Source organism: Mercenaria mercenaria, chromosome 2, assembly GCF_021730395.1.
Source record: "Mercenaria mercenaria strain notata chromosome 2, MADL_Memer_1, whole genome shotgun sequence".
Lineage (NCBI taxonomy): Eukaryota > Metazoa > Mollusca > Bivalvia > Venerida > Veneridae > Mercenaria > Mercenaria mercenaria.
Genome location: NC_069362.1, coordinates 70017384 through 70038648, shown reverse-complemented (window position 1 = coordinate 70038648; position 21265 = coordinate 70017384). Strand labels below are relative to the sequence as shown.

The window sequence follows — 21265 nt, the reverse complement described above, 5'->3', positions numbered from 1 at the left end:
AGAAATATTGTCCTACCCATGATTTTCTAAGTCTAAAAAGGGCCATCATTCTTGCAAAAAGCAGGATAGAGTTATGTTTCTTGATGTACAGTGTCCACTTATGATGGTGAAAAACTGTTGCAAGTTTTAAAGCAATAGCTTTGATAGTTTATGAGAAAAGTTGACTTAAACATAATACTCAACCAAGAAAATGATTTTCTAAGTCCAAAAGGGGCAATAATTATTGCAAAAAGCAGGATGGAGTTATGTTGCTTGCTGTACAGGGTCAGCTTATGATGGTGAACAAGTGTTGCAAGTTTCAAAGCAATAGCTTTGATAGTTTAAGAGAAAAAGTTGACCTAAACATAAAACTTAACCAAGAAATCTGATATTTTCTAAGTACAAAAGGGGCCATAAATCTTGCAAAAAGCAGGATGGAGTTATGTTTCTTGCTGTACAGGGTCAGCTTATGATGGTGAACAAGTGTTGCAAGTTTTAAAGCAATAGCTTTGATAGTTTAGGATAAAAGCTGACCTAAACATAAAACTTAACCAAGAAAACTATTTTCTAAGTCCAAAAGGGGCAATAATTCTTGCAAAAAGCAAGATGGAGTTATGTTTCTTGATGTACAGGGTCTGCTTATGATGGTGAACAAGTATTCCAAGTTTCAAAGCAATAGCTTTGATAGTTTAGGAGAAAAGTTGACCTAAACATAAAACTTAACCAAGAAATCTGATATTTTCTAAGTACAAAGGGGCCAAAAATCTTGCAAAAACCAAGATGGAGTTATGTTTCTTGCTATACAGGGTCAGCTTATGATGGTGAACAAGTATTCCAAGTTTCAAAGCAATAGCTTTGATAGTTCAGGAGAAAAGCTGACCTAAACATAAAACTTAACCAGGCAACGCCGACGCAGACGCCGACGCCGACAACCGCTCAAGTGATGACAATAACTCATCATTTTTTTTCAAAAAATCAGATGAGCTAAAAACATGGGTCTCACACATGTCACTACAACCAGTGGTCTAAATACCTTTCAAGTCTTGAAATCCTGAGAAATTCCAGGCTTAACCAGTGGGCAAAAGAACTAAAGAGGCAACCATTTCTTTCACTTTTAAATGATATCCCAGTAACCTGTGAGAATGAAGTTTTTAAGAGCTTGGAGTCACCACTGATTTAAAACTTAAATTTAATGGTCATATTTCAAATATCTATTAAAAAGCACCCAGTCACTTTAGTGTATGTCAAAGAATAAAATTTTGAGCCGTGCCATGGGAAAACCAACATAGTGGGTATGCGACCAGCATGGATCCAGACCAGCCTGCGCATCCGCGCAGTCTGGTCAGGATTCATGCTGTTCGCTAATAGTTTCTCCAATTCCAATAGGCTTTAAAAGCGAACAGCATGGAGCCTGACCAGACTGCGCGGATGCGCAGGCTGGTCTGGATCCATGCTGGTCGCATACCCACTATGTTGGTTTTCTCAAGGCATGGCTCAAATGGTGTTAATCTCTGCAGTTAATGTAAATTAGATATATAATATTCTTTCATTCTTTCAAATTTGAGATGTTATCCCATCATCTGACATTTTTGTAGAGAAACAAAATTAATACTAAACAAGAGGACCATGATGGTCCTGAATCGCTCACCTCTTCCCACATGATCCAGTTTTGAGTATGACGTCGTTTTTTCTATTATTTGACATAGTGACCTAGTTTTTTAGCTCATGTGACCCAGTTTTGGACTTGACATAGATATTATCAAGATAAAAATTCTGACCAATTTTCATGAAGATTCATTGAAAAATATGGTCTCTAGAGAGGTCACAAGGTTTTTCTATTATTTGACCTATTGACCTAGTTTTTTAAGGCACATGACCCAGTTTCAAACTTGACCTAGATATCATCAAGGTGAACAATCTGACCAATTTTCATGAAGATCCATTCAAGGGTATGGCCTCTAGAGAGGTCACAAGGTCTTTCTATTTCAGGACCTACTGACCTAGTTTTTGATCGCAGTTGACCCAGTTTCAAACTTGACCTAGATATCATCAAGATAAACACTCAGACCAACTTTCATACAGATCCCATGAAAAATATGGCCTCTAGAGAGGTCACAAGGTTTTTTCATTATTTGACCTACTGACCTACTTTTTGATGGCACGTGACCCACTTTTGAACTTGACCTTAATATCATCAAGATGAACATTCTGACCACTTTTTATGGAGATCCATTCACAAGTATGGCCTCTAGAGAGGTCACAAGGTTTTTCTATTTTTAGACCTACTGACCTAGTTTTTGACCGCACATGACCCTGTTTCGAACTTGACCTAGATATCATCAAGGTGAACATTCAGACCAACTTTCATGAAGATCCATTGAAAAATATGGCCTTAAGAGAGGTCACAAGGTTTTTCTATTATTTGACCTACTGACCTTGTTTTTGATGGCACATGACCCACTTCCGGACTTGACCTAGATATCATCAAGATGAACATTCAGACCAACTTTCATACAGATCCCATGAAAAATATGGCCTCTAGAGAGGTCACAAGGTTTTTCTATTTTTTGACCGGCTGGCCTAGTTTTTGATGGCACGTGACCCAGTTTCAAACTTGACCTAGACATCATCAAGGTGAACGTTCTGACCAGTTTTCATGAAGATCTTGTGAAATATATGGCCTCTAGAAAGGTCACAAGGTTTTTCTATTTTTAGACCTACTGACCTAGTTTTTGACCGCACGTGACCCAGTTTCGAACTTGGCCTAGATATCATCAGGATGAACATTCAGACCAAATTTCATACAGATCCCATGAAAAATATGGCCTTTAGAGAGGTCAAAAGGTTTTTCTATTATTTGACCTACTGACCTAGTTTTTGAAGGTACGTGACCCAGTTTCGAACTTGACCTAGATATCATCAAGGTGAACGTTCTGACCAATTTTCATGAAGATCTTGTGAAATATATGGTCTCTAGAGAGGTCACAAGGTTTTTCTATTTTTAGACCTACTGACCTAGTTTTTGAAGGCACGTGACCCAGTTTCGAACTTGACCTAGATATCATCAAGGTGAACATTCTGACCAATTTTCATGAAGATCTTGTGAAATACATGGCCTCCAGAGAGGTCACAAGGTTTTTCTATTTTTAGACCTACTGACCTAGTTTTTGATGGCACGTGACCCACTTTCGAACTTGACCTAGATATCATCAAGATGAACATTCTGACCAATTTTCATAAAGATCCCACAAAAAATGTGACCTCTAGAGTGGTCACAAGCAAAAGTTTACGGACGCATGCACGCACGGACTGACGACGGACAACGGACACCGCGCGATCACAAAAGCTCACCTTGTCACTTTGTGACAGGTGAGCTAAAAAAAAAAAGAGAAAATCATTAACCATTTTCTAGTAAAAACTAAAAATCTACACCTCTGCATTCTTATAATATTCTCTTGTTTTCTGAAATCACAACTATTCAGTGTATTTTTGTGACTTTTAAAGTGGGGTGTTGTAGTAAAATGAATACTATAAAACCTTTGCCTGAATTGATATTTTTGAAATTTGAAATTTTATCAATAACATGTTGATCTAAAAGAATGCTTAATTTAAAAAAATATATTTTCAACAGTTTTTAAGACATCGGAAAAATAGAAAATGGCAGGTTAGCTGTTTTGTTCAGTAATTATATAATTATGCGCTAGGAATGTATAATTTGTGACATTTGTTGAAATTGGACAATAGCTATACATAGCTGCTAATGTTGTCTGCACTTATGCCAGACTATTACCAAAATTGTGTATCTTGTATCGTGGTCACACTTATTGGTGTTCTAATACTATACAATATCAATATTCTTAACATTCTTTAAGTTGTGGCTTTTGATTTTTTAATATCATTTAAAATATTCATCTTATACCTATCAATGTCATAATTACCGGTGGTCTTGCACCAGTGTCACACTAATTGAAATCAATGTGACACTGATGAGTATGGTGATCACTGACATTCTTATACATCAAATTACTGCTCTATAATACTCTGGTGGTGGAACGTTCCTCTTCGAGATTCAACTTGCAGCGTTTACCTTATATTACCGGTGCATATACTCAACAAACTAACACTGATCCAGGTACTGTTTCCTTAGAGCTGCTACGAGCTCCTTCAGGCCTGCTATCTTGCAAAGGTTGTTTTCCATCTGGAATGTACAGCCACTGATCTCTCTAGTTACATCAGCACCATTATAGAGGAACCTCAAATACAGGCCACCCTCATCTGGCTGGCCCTGATTCTTCTTGTACATCTCAATCACTAACCTAAAATACGACAGTTAAGTTATTTTATTTTATATCAACAGTTTTCATATGGCTATAAAATACCAACATTCTTCGACAGTATTTCAATTATGTATCAATGGTCACTTAACCTACCAAGTATTTATTAATTAAATCAGCCTCTTGTACTAATTTACAATTTCAATTCACATAAGAGGAAGATGAATCACTGCAGATGTATTGCCTTTTGCCCAATCATCAAGAGAATATTTGTCTGGCAATGTGCAGACTGCATGTCTTGTGTATTCTAACTTTTGCTGAGGTGTGACAATGATCACATTACACTGTACTATTTGTTACCCTGGAATTAAAAAAAAATATCCAGAAAGCATCTTTTGCACTACTTACGTTTCAGACTCTTTACTTTGCAGTTTTTTGAAAAAAAGTTCTTAAGCCAGAAACTAATAGTTACATAAAACCTGCTAAGGTTTGCATAATTACCTTGAAGCAAGTGGTGTTATCTGTCTTCTAAAGACACCAAGACTGGTTGTTAGAAACTGTATGAAATGACTGTGTCCCGTGTATACATTGATAGACTGGTGCTCATTGTGCAAATTGGCTCTAGATAAAATCTGCTGCAGGAATGGATACGCACGCAGTTCAGAATATGTACGAAATATGGTGTCTGTTTTCAAGGAGAGATGATGGTCAGCAAGAATATTGTGCAATCGCGCAAGCTTATCTTCTTCAAACAGGTTACAAAGTGCGTCCTTTTCGCACGGTTCATCTCTACTATCACACTTGTACTGCATAAGAACATTGAAAAGTTCTAAACCTGATGTTTGGTCAGAAATATCTGTTTGAAAGACTTTAGTGATTATATCATTGTTTGGAAATGAAGATTTGAACAAGAATGTTCCTTTAGTCAGTGCCTGAGAAACATGTGGAGCTAATGCTCGTGTCTTTGAACAGTGGCAAGACGGTAAGTCTGATTCTACAAATTCACAGAAATTTCTGTTCACTTTATGAATTTTTGTTTTATACAATTGTTTCTCCTCTAAGAAACCATACAAAAATCCAAGAACACTTTGATATGACTTTTCTGTAGATACAGATTCAACACGAATAGAGGAATATTTTGGCTTCAACTTTTTATGTACTCTGTTGCTAAAATATGAGGTATTCAGAGACTGCCCAATAGAAATTAGCTGCTTGAATCCTGTAGAGGTGAGGTGATCGTTGGCACAAACCTTTGGGAACGTTGGATGAAGATGATGCAACTGATGATTACGACTAGCATCTGTATATACACTTGTCATTGCTACGAAATCATTTAACGTGTGAGAATGTTCAAAATCACAAGACATTGGTGGAAAGCTTTGACCTTGAACTTTGACCTTGGATGATGCATCACTTTGACCTGGAGAAAGCACAATGTGAACCTGCAGTAAGCTGTACCCAGCAAAAACTGTACCTGAAAGAAAAAGAAGACAGAACACTATTATACAATTTAAATTGGCATTCCTTTTAAGTCATCAATAATTCTGAAAGTTCTACTATGAATAACAAAAAAACTTTTTCTCTCTTTTTAATTACATTCTATCAAATATCCCCAAAGATGAGGAAATAGCAAGTACAGTATGCATGTTTAATTTTCAATTCTGCTACAACTTGGTATTTTACCATGAAAGTGGACAATGTTATTTTACATAACAGAAGACAATTAAAGCTAAAATTATATTTTCTTGTTTGAAACTGGAAGTAGTCATTAACTGCAAACCACATAGACATCACTCTCTTTTGTGATTCACATATAAAAGTAAAATATAAAAAGTAATAATTTTACAGTCAAATAACGAAATGTCATTAATTCATTTTGGCATTGTTAAGCCTTGGAATGCTTTTAGGCCAAGAGCAATAAACAGCCAATATACCAAACAACAGTCACATCATAATCATGCTTTCAGTATCAGATTTACATTCAAATTCAATAAAACTAAAGCTATTACTAAAGATGACTCCGCTACAGGGAATGGAAAATATGGTAATCATGATCTTTGACCTAAAATTGTGACCTTGACCTTGGACTTAATGACCTGAAATGTGCACTCTCTATGTCGTCTTGATGAGAACAACTGATGCTAATTTCATGAAAATCCTTCCACTGGTTAAGAAGATATGGAGGGGGACACAAAGTTGAGATATTTGACCTTTGACCTCAAAGTGTGACCTTCAGTTGAACTTAGTGATCTGGGTTGTGTGCTCATGTACTCACCTTGATGAGGTAAATATTTCATGCGAATTTTATAAAACTCTTCCACATGGTTTTGCAGATATAAAGCTAGTTAGACTTTTGACCTCCAAGTATAACCTTGACCTTGAACCAAGTGACCTGAGTTGTGCCCTCTGCACATCATCTGGATAAGGTTTATAACTGATGCAAGTTTTAGGAAAATCTTCCTAACAGTGAAGAAGATATGGAGCAGAAACAAGGACAAATGGATAAACAGACTAACATGTGTGACTCCAACAAAGTCACAATATACTTTGAGGGTTATCATTTCACTTTTATCAACACCACTGCATATACAAAAATAAGCCACATCTGGCCATAACAGCCATATTGTGTGCATTTTTATAATATAAACAAATGTACCATTGCCAAGATTACTTAAATAAGTCATCACACTGATAAATACATATTTTAAATAACACAATTAACCTAATTAAAGTAAGACTGACCTTCGTCCGCGGTGACAGATTTATGATGGTTACAGTAGCTGTAATGGTCAGAACTGAGTGATGATGTTCCAGGTGTGTGCGCCAAGATGTTGTCAACCTGTACCATGTCAATGGATCGGCAACTACACACAGCAACTATCACTGTAATATATAAATGTAACAAAATGTTTCCTCACTGAACAACATTTATCAAATTAAAGGTGATAGAAGGCCTCTGGACAAATGTAGAATTTAGGTGATGTACATGTAGAAACATGATTGATAATTCCAATCAATTTCTCTATACTTGAAAGGGAAAAAATTGTTCACAATTAACTTAGATGTCACAACAGTACTGTAATAATGAACTTCCTCTGGCCATTTTAACTTGTTTGTGCTTATAGTCCCAATTTATTTTTCAAAATATATATTTGCATTTATATTCATAAAATACAAAATAATATTTACCCAATATTCATCAAGGATTTTATTTAATTTCTATATTGAAATAGTTTTCAGTTGCCTATTGCTGTTCCTTTGATACTTTCCAGTAAGAGAAATGGTACACATATTTCAATGTTTATTTAAACTAAGGAAAAAGATAAAATCAGATTTTACTATTGTAATAATGTCCTCTGTGACATATTTGATGTTTAGTTACAGAAAAAATAGATCTTCTGTTCTAAATGGGCAATCGAGCGTTAAAACACCAATATCAAGTCACATTCGGGTTCTCTCCTTCATCCCACTTTCAATTTTACATTCAATGTTTGATTCATTTTTTAAATTTTTTTACAGGATTTTAACAAATTTTATAAAATGGATAATCTTTCAATCAGCACTATAATTGAGCCGTGCCATGGGAAAACCAACATAGTGGGTATGCGACCAGCATGGATCCAGACCAGCCTGCGCATCCGCGCAGTCTGGTCAGGATCCATGCTGTTCGCTAACAGTTTCTCCAATTCCAATAGGCTTTAAAAGCGAACAGCATGGAGCCTGACCAGACTGCGCGGATGCGCAGGCTGGTCTGGATCCATGCTGGTCGCAAACCCACTATGTTGATTTTCTCATGGCACGGCTCATATTATTATTTTATATTATTTACTTCAATGAGATGGTGTTTTGTCTGGCAGTAAATACAGTTATACTTCATCAATCTCTATTCATGAAATATCAATCAAGACTAGGCATGGTACAACTGGAAAACTATGGAAAGTCATCGCGGGAGGCTGTTTCAAAATCAGACTCTTAAAAAGGAAAAAAAAAGAAAATTTCATCTGAATCTGGTACAAAGACTCTCTGATGACAGATTTTTTTAATGTTAACAATCATTACAATTAATAAAATTTCTAAGAATTATGAAGATTATTTAAGAAATTCAATATTTTGTCCTGTCCAGTACTTTGTTTTTGGTACATTACAGTGCAATTAATGTAACAAAATGCAGAAATACAACCAGATGTGTGCCCATAGGACACTGCATACAAGTGCTCCAAATTCCTGTCAGTGTATGGTTTACTTGCTGAGTAAGTAAATTTTCATAATACCTGATTGTGCAAGTCATCTTGGGATGGGGGGGGGGAGGGGGGGGCTTGTATGGATACTACAAAATATCATGAAGAAACACAAGATAAAAAGAAAGAGTAAACAAGAGCTGTCAGTGGACAGCGCGCTCGACTATTCTCAGTGCTTGATAGTATAATAAAAACTTTAACATTACAATAAGCATATTCTAAGTCAAAAAGGGGCCATAATTCAGTCAAAATGCTTGATAAGAGTTGCCTCCTCCTTTTTACAGACTGGGGTCATGATGGTAAACAAGTATGCAAAATATGAAAGCAATATCTCAATGGACTTTGAAAATATTTGGGGTGGTACGCAAATTTTAACATTTATTCTAAGTCGAAAAGGGGCCATAATTCAGTAAAAATGCTTCATAGAGTTGCCTCCTCCTTTGTACAGACTGGGGTCATGATGTTAAACAAGTATGCAAAATATGAAAGCAATATCTCAATGGACTTTGAAAATATTAGGGGTGGTATGCAAACTTTAACATTTGTGTGACGCTCAGGCTCACGCTAACGCCGACGCCGGGGCGAGTAGGAAAGCTCCCCTATCCTTCGAATAGTCGAGCTAAAAACTATTTATTTTTCTTTCTGGGGGGAGGTTTGAGGTTGGGGAATGGAGAGATGGGTAAATCTCAATTTAACTCAAGTACACAACATCACATGGTGAACAACACTGAGAAATGGTTTCATGACAACAGGTTTTCATGACAACAGGTCAAATACCTTTTGAGATGCAAGCAACACAAAATTGTATGCCATTAATGCATATTTTTTACTAAATCAGAGGGCATAACTCTGGTCTTGCGGAGTGAAGTACCAAACAAAACCACATGTGCACAACTTTACATGCTAAATAATATTCCTATATGGTTTCATGACTCTAGGTCAAACATTTTTTGAGATATACAAACAAACTTTTTTAAGCCCTCTATGTATAATTTTTACTAAGTCAATGGCCGTAGGTCTGGTCTGTCTGAGTGAAATGACAGACAAAACCCAAGGTGCATAACTTCACATACTGAACATCAACCAAACAATGTCTGATGAATCTAGGTACAGTGAAGTCCCTGCCTTATTAGCGTATATACACAGTGTTGGGTCACTCAGGGTCTGTTTATTTACATTAATTTCTCAGACAAGGATAAACCTAAGTGCCCCAACTCCAAAATTGTAAAAAACATTACCTCCCTTTATGTAACACTACAGTGTTAAAGACTTTTATATTTTGCATTCTTTTTTTACTGTCATTCATGTTTAAATAATGTTAACAACAGGTTTAGCATTAAAATTACTGTCAGTTTATCTAGGCTGTACAAGCAAAACGTTCCAAAATAAAGGTTAAAACAATTTGTAATATGAGCCGTGCCATGAGAAAACCAACATAGTGGGTTTGCGACCAGCATGGATCCAGACCAACCTGCGCATCCGCGCAGTCTGGTCAGGCTCCATGCTGTTCGCTAATGGTTTCCCTAATTGCAATAGGCTATGAAAGCGAACAGCATGGATCCTGACCAAACTGCGTGGATGTGCAGGCTGGTCTGGATCCATGCTGGTCGCAAAGCCACTATGTTGGTTTTCCCATGGCATGGCTCAATTATATATTATATCTGTAACATGACTACTTCATTAAGTCTTTGCCAAGTGTGATATAATGTCATACCAGTTAGGCATTCAGGTTTAAAAAAATATTTACTGCAGGACAATTTACATGACTAGGTACACAGACAATGAAAACTGAAATTATTTTCAAACATAAATATTATAAAGTTTAAACCCTTATCATGCTGGACACTACTGATTCTGCCTTTGCACATCCCTGCAGTCTGATCATGATCTGCACTGTTCACAATTCAGTCAGTATCTTTTTTGGTAAGCACCCCTTTTAACAAATAATGGTACAAGTTCATAATAGAAATTTAGCAGGGTAAGAGTTAAACTGCATCAAATCAAACTGATCATGTAAAATGGCCTGTTTACTCCAGTAACTGCTCTAGTTCTTGATATGTACTATCACTATAATTTTGTCATATATGGCCCATAGCTAAATATATTAGTAAAAAAATGAATTCATATAGACATTCAAAAACCTAATAAAACTCAATTTGTATATACTCAGTTTTTCTTTACAAGTCAAACATTAAAGTGAGAGATTATTTTAAAGGTTCAGGAGATAAACTAAAAGATAGAGATAAAATGTACTTACCAACAAGTAAGAGTGACATTTGATAATCCAGCATGTTTCACTTGTCCCACAATATACACAACAAGACATTACTGCATCCTAATGTCATCACATATATATACTGGATAGCTCCGCCTCCTGGATATAAAAATATTTTTATAAAATATAAACGTACAACCTCGTGATCACATGTACTCATTCTACCCTGCATCAAATGACTCCAGTAGAAAACTCATTCTCAACACTGTGGTAATTCATGGTTCATATAAAACTTCCAAGAAACAATATTAAAGTACTTTCCAAGTACTTTTAATTCCTTTTCAAGGACAGCCTAAAGGCTTATAATGTCTTTGTTTAAATTTTATTATGAACATGAAATGTAAACATTAATTTCTTGTTAAATCCTATCTCTCCAGTGCTTTTCTAACCATGTAAGTACATGTAACATCTATTTGGAAAGCTGTTTCTTTTGTTTTAAGGACGTATGCTAGAATTTGGTGCGAAAATTTCCCCAATAACAGAATTTCTTCAAACTTTGGATATTGAAGGACAATCATCTAAGAAACAAAACAAGAGCTGTCGGATGACAGCGCGCTCGACTATTCGAAGAATTGATTGAAGAATGGGGTCAAAATATTTCCGTAGATTTTCAGACAAAAGAAAAAAAGGGATTAAACAAAAAATGTTCCTGTATTTGTGGATTTCGATTAGTCTTGCACTAAATGGCAATGTGTGACCATGATGGCAAATATGTTAAGTTATATGATAGGCAAAATTATGGACTTGTATGAAAAAATTAACTAATTTTCAAGTCCAAAAAGGGTCATAATTCAGTCAAAATAGTTGACAGAGTTATGTATACTTGCCTATAGATGGAAATCATGTTGATATACTAGTGTTAAAAGTTTCAAAGCCACAGTTCAAACAGTTTTGACAAAAATTTCAAAGTCCAAAAAGGGCCATAATTCAGCCAAAATAGTTGTCAGAGTTATGTACTCTTGCCTACAGATGGAAATCATAATGATAAACAAGTGTCTAAAGTTTCAAAGCCATATGTCAAATAGTCTTGACAAAACATGGATATATATAAAACAGAACCAATTTCCAAGTTCAAAAAGGGCCATAATTCAGCCAAAAAGATGACAGAGTTATGTACTCTTGCCTACTGAAAGAGACTATAATACTGAACAAGATATAAATTTTAAAGTTTCAAAGCCATATGTCAAACACTTTACACAAAATATAAACTGGAATGAAAAAATTAACCAAGATTTCTAAGTCAGAAGGGGCCATAATTCAGCCAAAATGCTTGATGGAGTTATGTACTCTTGCCTACAACTGGACATTGTGATGGTAAACAAGTGTTGAAAGTTTCAAAGCTTTATCTCAAAAGACTTTGTCAAAATGTAGACTGGTACGAAAAACTTAACCAAGATTTCTAAGTCAAAAAGGGGCAATAATTCAACCAAAATGCTTGATGGAGTTATGTACTCTTGCCTACAACTGGACATGGTGATGATAATCAAGTGTTGAAAATTTCAAAGCTTTATCTCAAAAGACTTTGTCAAAATATGAACTGGTACGAAAAACTTAACCAAGATTTCTAAGTCAAAAGGGGCCATAATTCAGTCAAAATGCTTGACAGAGTTATGTACCCTTGCCTATTACTGGACATGGTGATGGTAAACAAGTGTTGAAAGTTTCAAAGCTTTACCTCAAAAGACTTTGTCAAAATGTGGACTGGTACGAAAAACTTAACCAGGGTGTGACGCCGACGCCAACGCCGTGGTGAGTAGGATAGCTCTACTTATTCTTCGAATAGTCCAGCTAAAAATGCAATAAAAATCATAGGTCACCGGTATCGAAAAAGAGATATCTGCCCTTGAAAAGGTCATTTCAAAACGACCTATGATTTTTATTGCATTTTTTTGTTTCTTAGATGATTGTCCTTCAATATCCAAAGTTTAAAGAAATTCTGTTATTGGGAAAATTTCCGCCCATCTCATATACAGGGAATTCTAGCGTACGCCTTTGTCACTGTGACATAATGAAATATCTATATATAATATTGGTATCAGGTACAGTATTACCAAAATTTAAGTTTTTTTGCAAGGTTAAGGTGTAAATATTCTTTTAAATAAGTCTGTTTATTTTTATTTTTAGATTTATACTTTTTTTGCATGGACTTGCTTTAAAATGACAGTTTCACTACACATTCTATAGGTGTTATTATTTCCATCTTTATGAAAGATCTGCCTCATTCAACTATAAACTTTATTTTATATCCAGACAGTAACTACATAACAATTTACTCCTTAAAAATATTTTGTGTGGGAAATGCAGCACTGGAATGTACGGCACTTGGCTATACAAGCAAAAAGCCACAACTCTGGCATTCATGCATATGAATTAATTTTTAAGTAAAACATTTTAAATATACTTACATCATTTATTAAGTGGTTTTTCACTTTCCTACATACTGCTTGTCCTACAAGTAAAAAGAAATTAGAATATATTCATAATATTACAGGGGTGTAAAATTCCACTCGCCCGCTCGCATTGGCGAGTTAAAGTCTGGATAGGACGAGTGGATCTCGCTGTATACTCGACCGATCGGGCGAGTGGTTTTTACGTCGTAGCTTTAATGAAATTCAGAAACTACATCTTGAACGTCAACAAACTTTGAGATAGTTCAGTTGCTACTTTGATTGACTGGAATTTACCCGCGAATCGATATCAAAACGTCATGCCGGTAATTTTCCATTCCGAGAGCACGTGCGACCTATCGTATCTCCGTTACTTTTGTTTATCGACACGTACACAAAAAAACGCGCGTAGTGCATTCATTTTTTAACATTATCACTTCAGTTTTTCAACATCGCTTGAGAAGTAATACAATTTGAATTCTACTAAGATTTTAATAAAATATCGACGGAAACGTAAGCCAATTTGTATGAAAACGGTCGAATTTTCATATAATCATTTGTTAAATTTCAAACAGCGCGATCTTAATTACTGATTTCTTTCTAAGAGAAAATAAGTAATACATACTATGGGCATAAAATTCGGACTTTTGACCAGAAAGAACAAAAAACAGAATTAAAAAATCTTAAATAATGAAAAAGAGGCAGTAATTTAAATACATTGAGTAAAACGATTTCTTTTGGTAAAAAGGTTTCTGTTAGTGCGGCGAAATAGGGTACGTGACCTCGTGGACGTAAATAGAAATGTGGTTTTAAAATAAAACAAAATGATGTTGTTGTGGTTTTTAATAAGTTTTAAAATGAATCTTTGTACATGTAATTTTTTTTTATAAAATATTCTTCTCAAGCGAATGTAAATTCCTTGAGGGCAAATAGGTCACATGACGCGAAAACTGTAATATGACGTAATGCCATGACAATCTCGTGCAACAATACCGCTTTGATCTCCACTTCAGAGGTCATGATACCGACACACTTCTTTAAAGGCCTAGATTCACTACTATATAAGTGTACCCCCCCAAAATCCAATATACAACTCCCATCTTATCAGCTGCTAATCAGCGATTATGTAGAAAGAAATCAGTAATTAAGATCGCTTTGAGAGGATGTTAATTGATGATGAAAACAGGCCAATTACTTAGTTTATCAACAGAATAATTACCGATGATCGTCAACTTTTTTTTCGCTTTCAAGACAGGTAGGTGGATGGTGATTATTTTTAGGGCACTTTTCAAAATAATTATTTTTCGGGAAATAAGTTTTGAGAAAATGAAAATAACTGATGTTTAATACTTTCCTGACACTTTGGGAAACTACGGTAGGGGTTAGACTGTGATTATTTTTACTATCGATGCAGTTTAGGCATTGTAACTGAAAATACAAACTGCAAGTAGGAGCTATCTATATTATATGTATGTGAAGTTAACTGCATCAGAATACGAGGACTGAAAAAATTATTAAAATATCATTTCCTGAAAAAGAGTTATTTGAGCTGAAAAAAATGATCCCGGATGAAATATTTGGAAAAAATGGAGACAACTCCACAAAGACTTTATGATAGGCTTAGGTGACAATTGACCTAGTACCTCATGCAAACTACCCACTTTTTACCTCTAATCATGAAAAAAGCATGCATACTTGCCACATGAATTAGCAACCTGAATACAAAACTATGTAAAGATCAAATAATTGATTGCCCTGGGGAAAGTAGGGACATTTTTTGTGGTGAAATTTGTCAACAAACAGACGATTTTTCTTAAAAAGTCAAAACCCACAGAATTTCACAAGGTGAAATACGTTGAAAAGACTACTGCTGGAAAGAGAACAATCTCAACTACCCATACATATGCGTCAAAGTATGGGAAAAATATCTAGAAATATGAGAAAATCAAAGAAATTAATTTCAAGACTGTTAGATGCATAACTGTGTAATCATACGTGGCATTTATCATAGATAGGTTACTTTTCATTTGCACTGATATAACACGGACAGTATTAGGATTAAGAAACGGTGTTCACTCAACAATTTCACCATAATTATAATTAGATTGTTTCGCTTGCGTAAAGAAGGCTTAGGGTAAATCTCTATGCAGTTATTATGGAGAGCAACTTGATGGTGGAGATGACAAAATTAGTGAAAGAAAAATGTCTGGTGTGAAAAGGAAATTTAAGCGTAACAAGAGCTGTCCGTAAGACAGCCAAGCTCGACTATTCGAAATATTGTCACAGAAGCAGGAAATTATTACCCAAAATGTTAAATATCAAAAGAGTTTTAAGTTCGAAACGGGACATAATTTGACCAAAATGCATATCAGTTATGGGACTTGATGCTATCAACTAGTTTAATAACCCCGAAGAAACATGTGAAGTTTCAATTCCATATCTGCATTAGTTTTGGAGATAGTAACTTGCATGTAAAACTTTAACCAGAATTTTCTAAGTCCAAAAGGGGGCATAATTTGCTCAAAATACATGTTAAGAGTTATGGAACTTGACCCAGTGAGGTTGGTAACTGACCTAGAAAAAGAATAAATAAGTTTCAAAGCTATATGCCTTTTGGTAATAGCTGTATGTACTTGTACGCAAAACTTTAACCAGGATTTTCTAAGTCCAAAAGGGGGCATAATTTGCCCAAAATACATGTCAGAGTTATGGGACTTGATTCTATCAACTAGTTTTATAACCCCGAAGACACATGTGAAGTTTCAATTTAATATCTGCATTAGTTTTGGAGATAGTAACTTGCATGTAAAACTTTAACCAGGATTTTCTAAGTCCAAAAGGGGGCATAATTTGCTCAAAATACATGTCAGAGTTATGGGACTTGGCCCAGTGAGGTAGGTAATTGATCTAGAAAAAGAAAAAATAAGTTTCAAATCAATATGCCTTTTAGTAATAGCTGTATGTACTTGCACGCAAAACTTTAACCAGAATTTTCTAAGTCCAAAAGGGGGCATAATTTGGCCAAAATACATGTCAGAGTTATGGGACTTGACCCAGTGAGGTAGGTAATTGATCTAGAAAAAGAAAAAATAAGTTTCAAATCTATATGCCTTTTAGTAATAGCTGTATGTACTTGCACGCAAAACTTTAACCTTTAGCATGCTAGATAAATTGTCGTCTGCTGGAAATGCCGTCTGCTAAATTGTAAAGTTCATTCAATTTGCTCCAAAATTGGAAGAAATATTGTCAGAGTAGCAAACAGCTTGGAACCTGATCAGACGCCGATTTAATCGGCGTCTGATCTGGTTCCAAGCTGTTTGCAAAGGCTGTTAAATTCGCCTGCAGCAGGCTAAGGGTTAACCAAAATTTTCTAAGTACAAAAGGGGGCATAATTTGGCCAAAATGAAGGTCAGAGTTATGGGACTTGGTGCTATCAACTAGTTTTATAACCCCAAAGACACATGTGAAGTTTCAATTCAATATCTGCATTAGTTTTGGAGATAGTAACTTGCATGTAAAACTTTAACCAGAATTTTCTAAGTCCAAAAGGGGGCATAATTTGCTCAAAATACATGTTAGAGTTATGGAACTTGACCCAGTGAGGTTGGTAATTGACCTAGAAAAAGAATAAATAAGTTTCAAAGCTATATGCCTTTAAATGATAGCTGTATGTACTAACAAAAATGAATTATTAAAAAGGAAACGTAGTGTACGTGCTATGTGTTACTAGCATGTTTGAAATTTGCTTGTTGTGTTGTACATAATACTCCTTCCATAAAACGTGACAGTATTAAAAATGTCAATTATTAGGGCGAGTGACTGTCCACTAAGGGCGAGTTGATTTTACTAGCTACTAGTCCTGCAGGGCGAGTTGTGTGAAAAAGAATTTTACACCCCTGTTAATATGGTATAAATCTGGTGTAATATATATATATTATATATTGAACAACATTCCTATAAAGTTTCATGAATCCAGATCAAATATTTTTTAAGATACATGAGACACAAACTTTTATGCCCTTTACGCATATTTTTGACTATGGTACATGTAAGGGTCATAACTCTGGTCTTGAAGAGTGAAATCTCCCAACAAAAACCTAGGTACAGAATTTTCCAAACTGAATAATATTCCTACATTTGTACATGGTTTCATAACTCTAAGTCAAATATTTTGAAAATGCACATGCATCATAAACTTTTAAGCACATTATGTGTTTCTCTAAGTCAAGGGCCACAGGTCTGGTCTGGCTGAGTGAAATCACAAACAGAACATCAGGTGCACAACTTCAAATGCTTTATAAAAATCTTTTAAGGTTTAGTGACTCTGGGTCAAATACTTTCTGAGATATATGCGACACAAACTTTTATGCCATTTATACATATTTTTGACTGAATCAATGCCTGCATTTCTTGCTTGACAAAAGCCCAGACGCACAACATTACATGCTGAAAAATTCATTAGTCTAATTAAATACTTTTTAAGATACACAATGAGACAAACGTTTATAAATGCCCTTAAATCACATTTATTTATTTATTTATTTTGTTGGGTTTAACGTCGCACCGACACAATTTTAGGTCATATGGCGACTTTCCAGCTTTAATGGTGGAGGAAGACCCCAGGTGCCCCTCCGTGCATAATTTCATCACGAGCGGGCACCTGGGTAGAACCACCGACCTTCCGTAAGCCAGCTGGATGGCTTCCTCACGTGAAGAATTCTACGCCCCAAATGAGGTTTCGAACCCACATCGATGAAGGGCAAATGGTTTGAAGTCAACGACTCTAACCACTCGGCCACGGAGGCCCCTAAATCACATTTAAGACCAGGTCAAAGGCCATAACTCTGGTCTGGCTGAGAGAAATCTAAAACAAAACCCACAGTGCACAACTTCACATGCTCTGTTATATTCCTAGGTAAAAATTTAATGCTTTTTGAGACACATGCGCCACAAACTTGTATGCCCTTTAATGCATATTTTTTACCAAGTCTAGGGTAATAACTCTTGGTTGGCAGAGTGAAATCCCAAATAAAACCCCAGGTGCACAACTTAGCATGCTGACTATTGTTTCAGGACCCTAGGACTAATGTCAAATATTTTTTGAGATGCTGCAACTCAAAATTTCAATACCTTTTATGCTTATTTTTGACTAGGTAAAGGGCTATAACTCTAGCTCACCAAGTGGAATCGAAACAAAGCCCCAGCTGCAAAACTTCAGATGCTGATCAACAATCTTGACTCAAGGTCAAATAGTTTTTGAGATATGCACCACAAAATTCAGATGGATGGACTCAGGGACTGACAACGCCAAAACCAAATACCTGACAACCCCAAAACCAAATAACTGACAACACCAAAACCAAATACCTGTCTTTGGCAGGCGAGAATAAATGACAGGAAAAGTTAAACATGATTAACTACTTTGTATAGAACATTGTAAGAAAAGATTTTTTCTATAACATTCCCAGGTGTTTCAACAAAGATGAAATCATTTTTCTTTTTCAACAGAATGTGCAGAAATTAAGTGTTCTTACTCAGAACACTATTTCAAATCAGCGCAGCAGACATTTAAGTGACATAAATACGTGAGGTAAAGTGATGCAGTGCATGTAATGTCACTGAGAAGTAACTGTATCATTTTTTCCCATAAAATACAAAAAAAAGTCATTAATAATAAGATAAAAGATATGATTATAGTTAAAGTTTTCTTATTCAAGACATTTGTATTCCATATAGAAGGTTATCATCTGATATATGCTAGAATTATGATTACGTAATAATAACTTACTTAAGTATATATACAAAGAAAGAAATGTACTGTAGTTCTGTTTAGTGTGTTCAGCAATGTTTTTGTACTTTTAAATTTATTTATTTATTTGGGTTTTACGGCGCACCAACACAGTATAGGTTATATGGCGCCAAACAGGACTACAAATTTTGATTGTACTTTTAAAGGCACTAGTCTCTAGATCTTATGACAACAAAACAAGAGTGGCAGACTGTAACAAAATACGCCCGTCATCGAACTTGGCCTAATTCAAGGGCCATAATCCAAGAGTGCCTGAGGTGATTTGGCTGGTTATCGAATTTGGCCGAGATATTATGTCCACAAACATTGTCAGCAAATTTGTGGAAGATCGTATGAAAACTGTTCGATTTAAGAGAGCGGACAAGGCTAACTTCGCAGATTTCGAGTAATTCAAGGGCCATAATCCAAGAGTGCCTGTGGCAATTTGGCTGGTTATCGAACTTGGCCGAGATATTATGCCCACAAACATTATCTGCAAGTTTGTGGAAGATCGGATGAAAACTGTTTGACTTAAGAGAGCCGACAAGGCTAAATTCGCACTTTTTTCGAGTAATTCAAGGGCCATAATCCAAATTTGGCTGAGATATAACATGTATGACCACAAACATTGTCACAAAGTTTGGTGAAGATCGGATGAAAACTATTTGACTTAGAGGGTGGACAAGGCTAATTTGCAGATTTTGAGTAATTCAAGGACCATAACTCAAGAGTGCTTGGGGGCAATTTGACTGGTTATCGAACTTGGCTGAGATATTATGCCAACAAACATTGTCACCAAGTTTGTGGAAGATCGGATGAAAACTGTTTGACTTAAGAGAGCCGACAAGGCTAAATTCGCACTTTTTTCGAGTAATTTAAGGGCCATAATCCAAGAGTGCCTGGGGCGATTTGCTGGTTATCAAACTTGGCTGAGATATAACATGTATGACCACAAACATTGTCACAAAGTTTGGTGAAGATCGGATGAAAACTATTTGACTTAGAGGGTGGACAAGGCTAATTTGCAGATTTTGAGTAATTCAAGGGCCATAACTCAAGAGTGCTTGGGGCAATTTTGCTGATCATCGAACTTGGCTGAGATATTATGCCAACAAACATTGTCACCAAGTTGGTGAAGATAGGATGTAAACTTTTTGACATAGAGAGCGGATATGCTTTTGGACGCTGACCGCCCCCCACGAGTGTTCACATAATACGCCCCGCTCTTTCAGAGACGGGCATATAAAAAAAATCTTTAGGTATCAGGAAATCAATACTATATTTCTTAAGAAAGCTTTGAAACTTAATTACTGACAAACTGTATGTTATGGAAACACATGAGAATTAGTTGTTTTTACTAATTTTTTCACTGAAAATTGAAAAGCATTTGTAATGCTTTACTCAGGTAAACTGCCTTAATTATAAATATCTATATTTAACAATCTTTAAATACATATTCCTCTATGGTGTTGGTAAAGACAGCAGGAAAGTTTTTGATTCCTGACACAGGCATCTTTTCTTCTTCTTGATTTGGCATTTTTAAAAAGTTGTTCTACAAATTATAGGGACTGGTATTTTTAAAATGCCACCAGATAGTTCTAGGAAACTTGTTCATGTTCGTCAGATTTGTCTGTGTGATGGTAATATGCAGAAAATTGCTGACCAATACTGATATAAGCTTGACAAAGCCTCATGACAATGTGTCTGTGTCTTTTAACAGCTGTTTCAAAACAGGTGAAGTGTTCAAGATTATCCGACTACTATTCCAGTCCAATATCGTTCACTTCTCCTTTCTATACAGCTATGATTATATCAAACACTCACGTAAGCTCTTTAATATTTAACTGGGTTTAATATTTCTACTTAAAAATCTATGATAACTATGCCCAACTCAAGAGTACTGTCAGTACGTGCTAGGACAAATGTAACTATAACCTGGTAAATGTGACCATGACATTTTCTTCCTGTTAGAAACCAATTCTGGCCAAACAATTTTGTTTTCTAAATTTCAATCATTCCTAAAACATCAGATTAAATAGGAACTAACAACACCTACCTCATTTATAACATATTTATCTCCCTAATTTACACGTGGTTCACTAAAATTTTCATATTTACAACCTATTATCACGTGACTTTCAAGGTCAAAAATAAGGGTGTTTGAATGCGGAATGCCTAAATAGCGGAAAACACTTTTTTTTGCAAAAAACACTTTAAATAGCAAAAAAAGCTCAGCATTTGTTTATTTCTTAATTTATTTACATGTTTTTTTTTTTCATATCGTAAATAATGTTAATAAAGCCTACTAGACTCTATACGAAATT

The 21265-nt window shown here is 35.4% G+C and overlaps 1 protein-coding gene across 1 annotated transcript; it reads right to left on the bottom strand.

Annotated features, from left to right (window-relative positions):
* Positions 1–1472: 1472 nt before the first annotated feature.
* On the bottom strand, positions 1473–21104 carry LOC123564237 (2-phosphoxylose phosphatase 1-like). The gene is made up of 6 exons (XM_045357642.2): positions 20998–21104; positions 13172–13215; positions 10749–10865; positions 6996–7136; positions 4755–5727; positions 1473–4295 (listed from the first exon to the last, which is right to left on the bottom strand). Exons 3-6 carry the CDS (start codon positions 10780–10782, stop codon positions 4097–4099), a joined length of 1347 nt encoding a protein of 448 aa, XP_045213577.2. The 5' UTR covers positions 10783–10865; positions 13172–13215; positions 20998–21104; the 3' UTR covers positions 1473–4096.
* Positions 21105–21265: the final 161 nt, after the last annotated feature.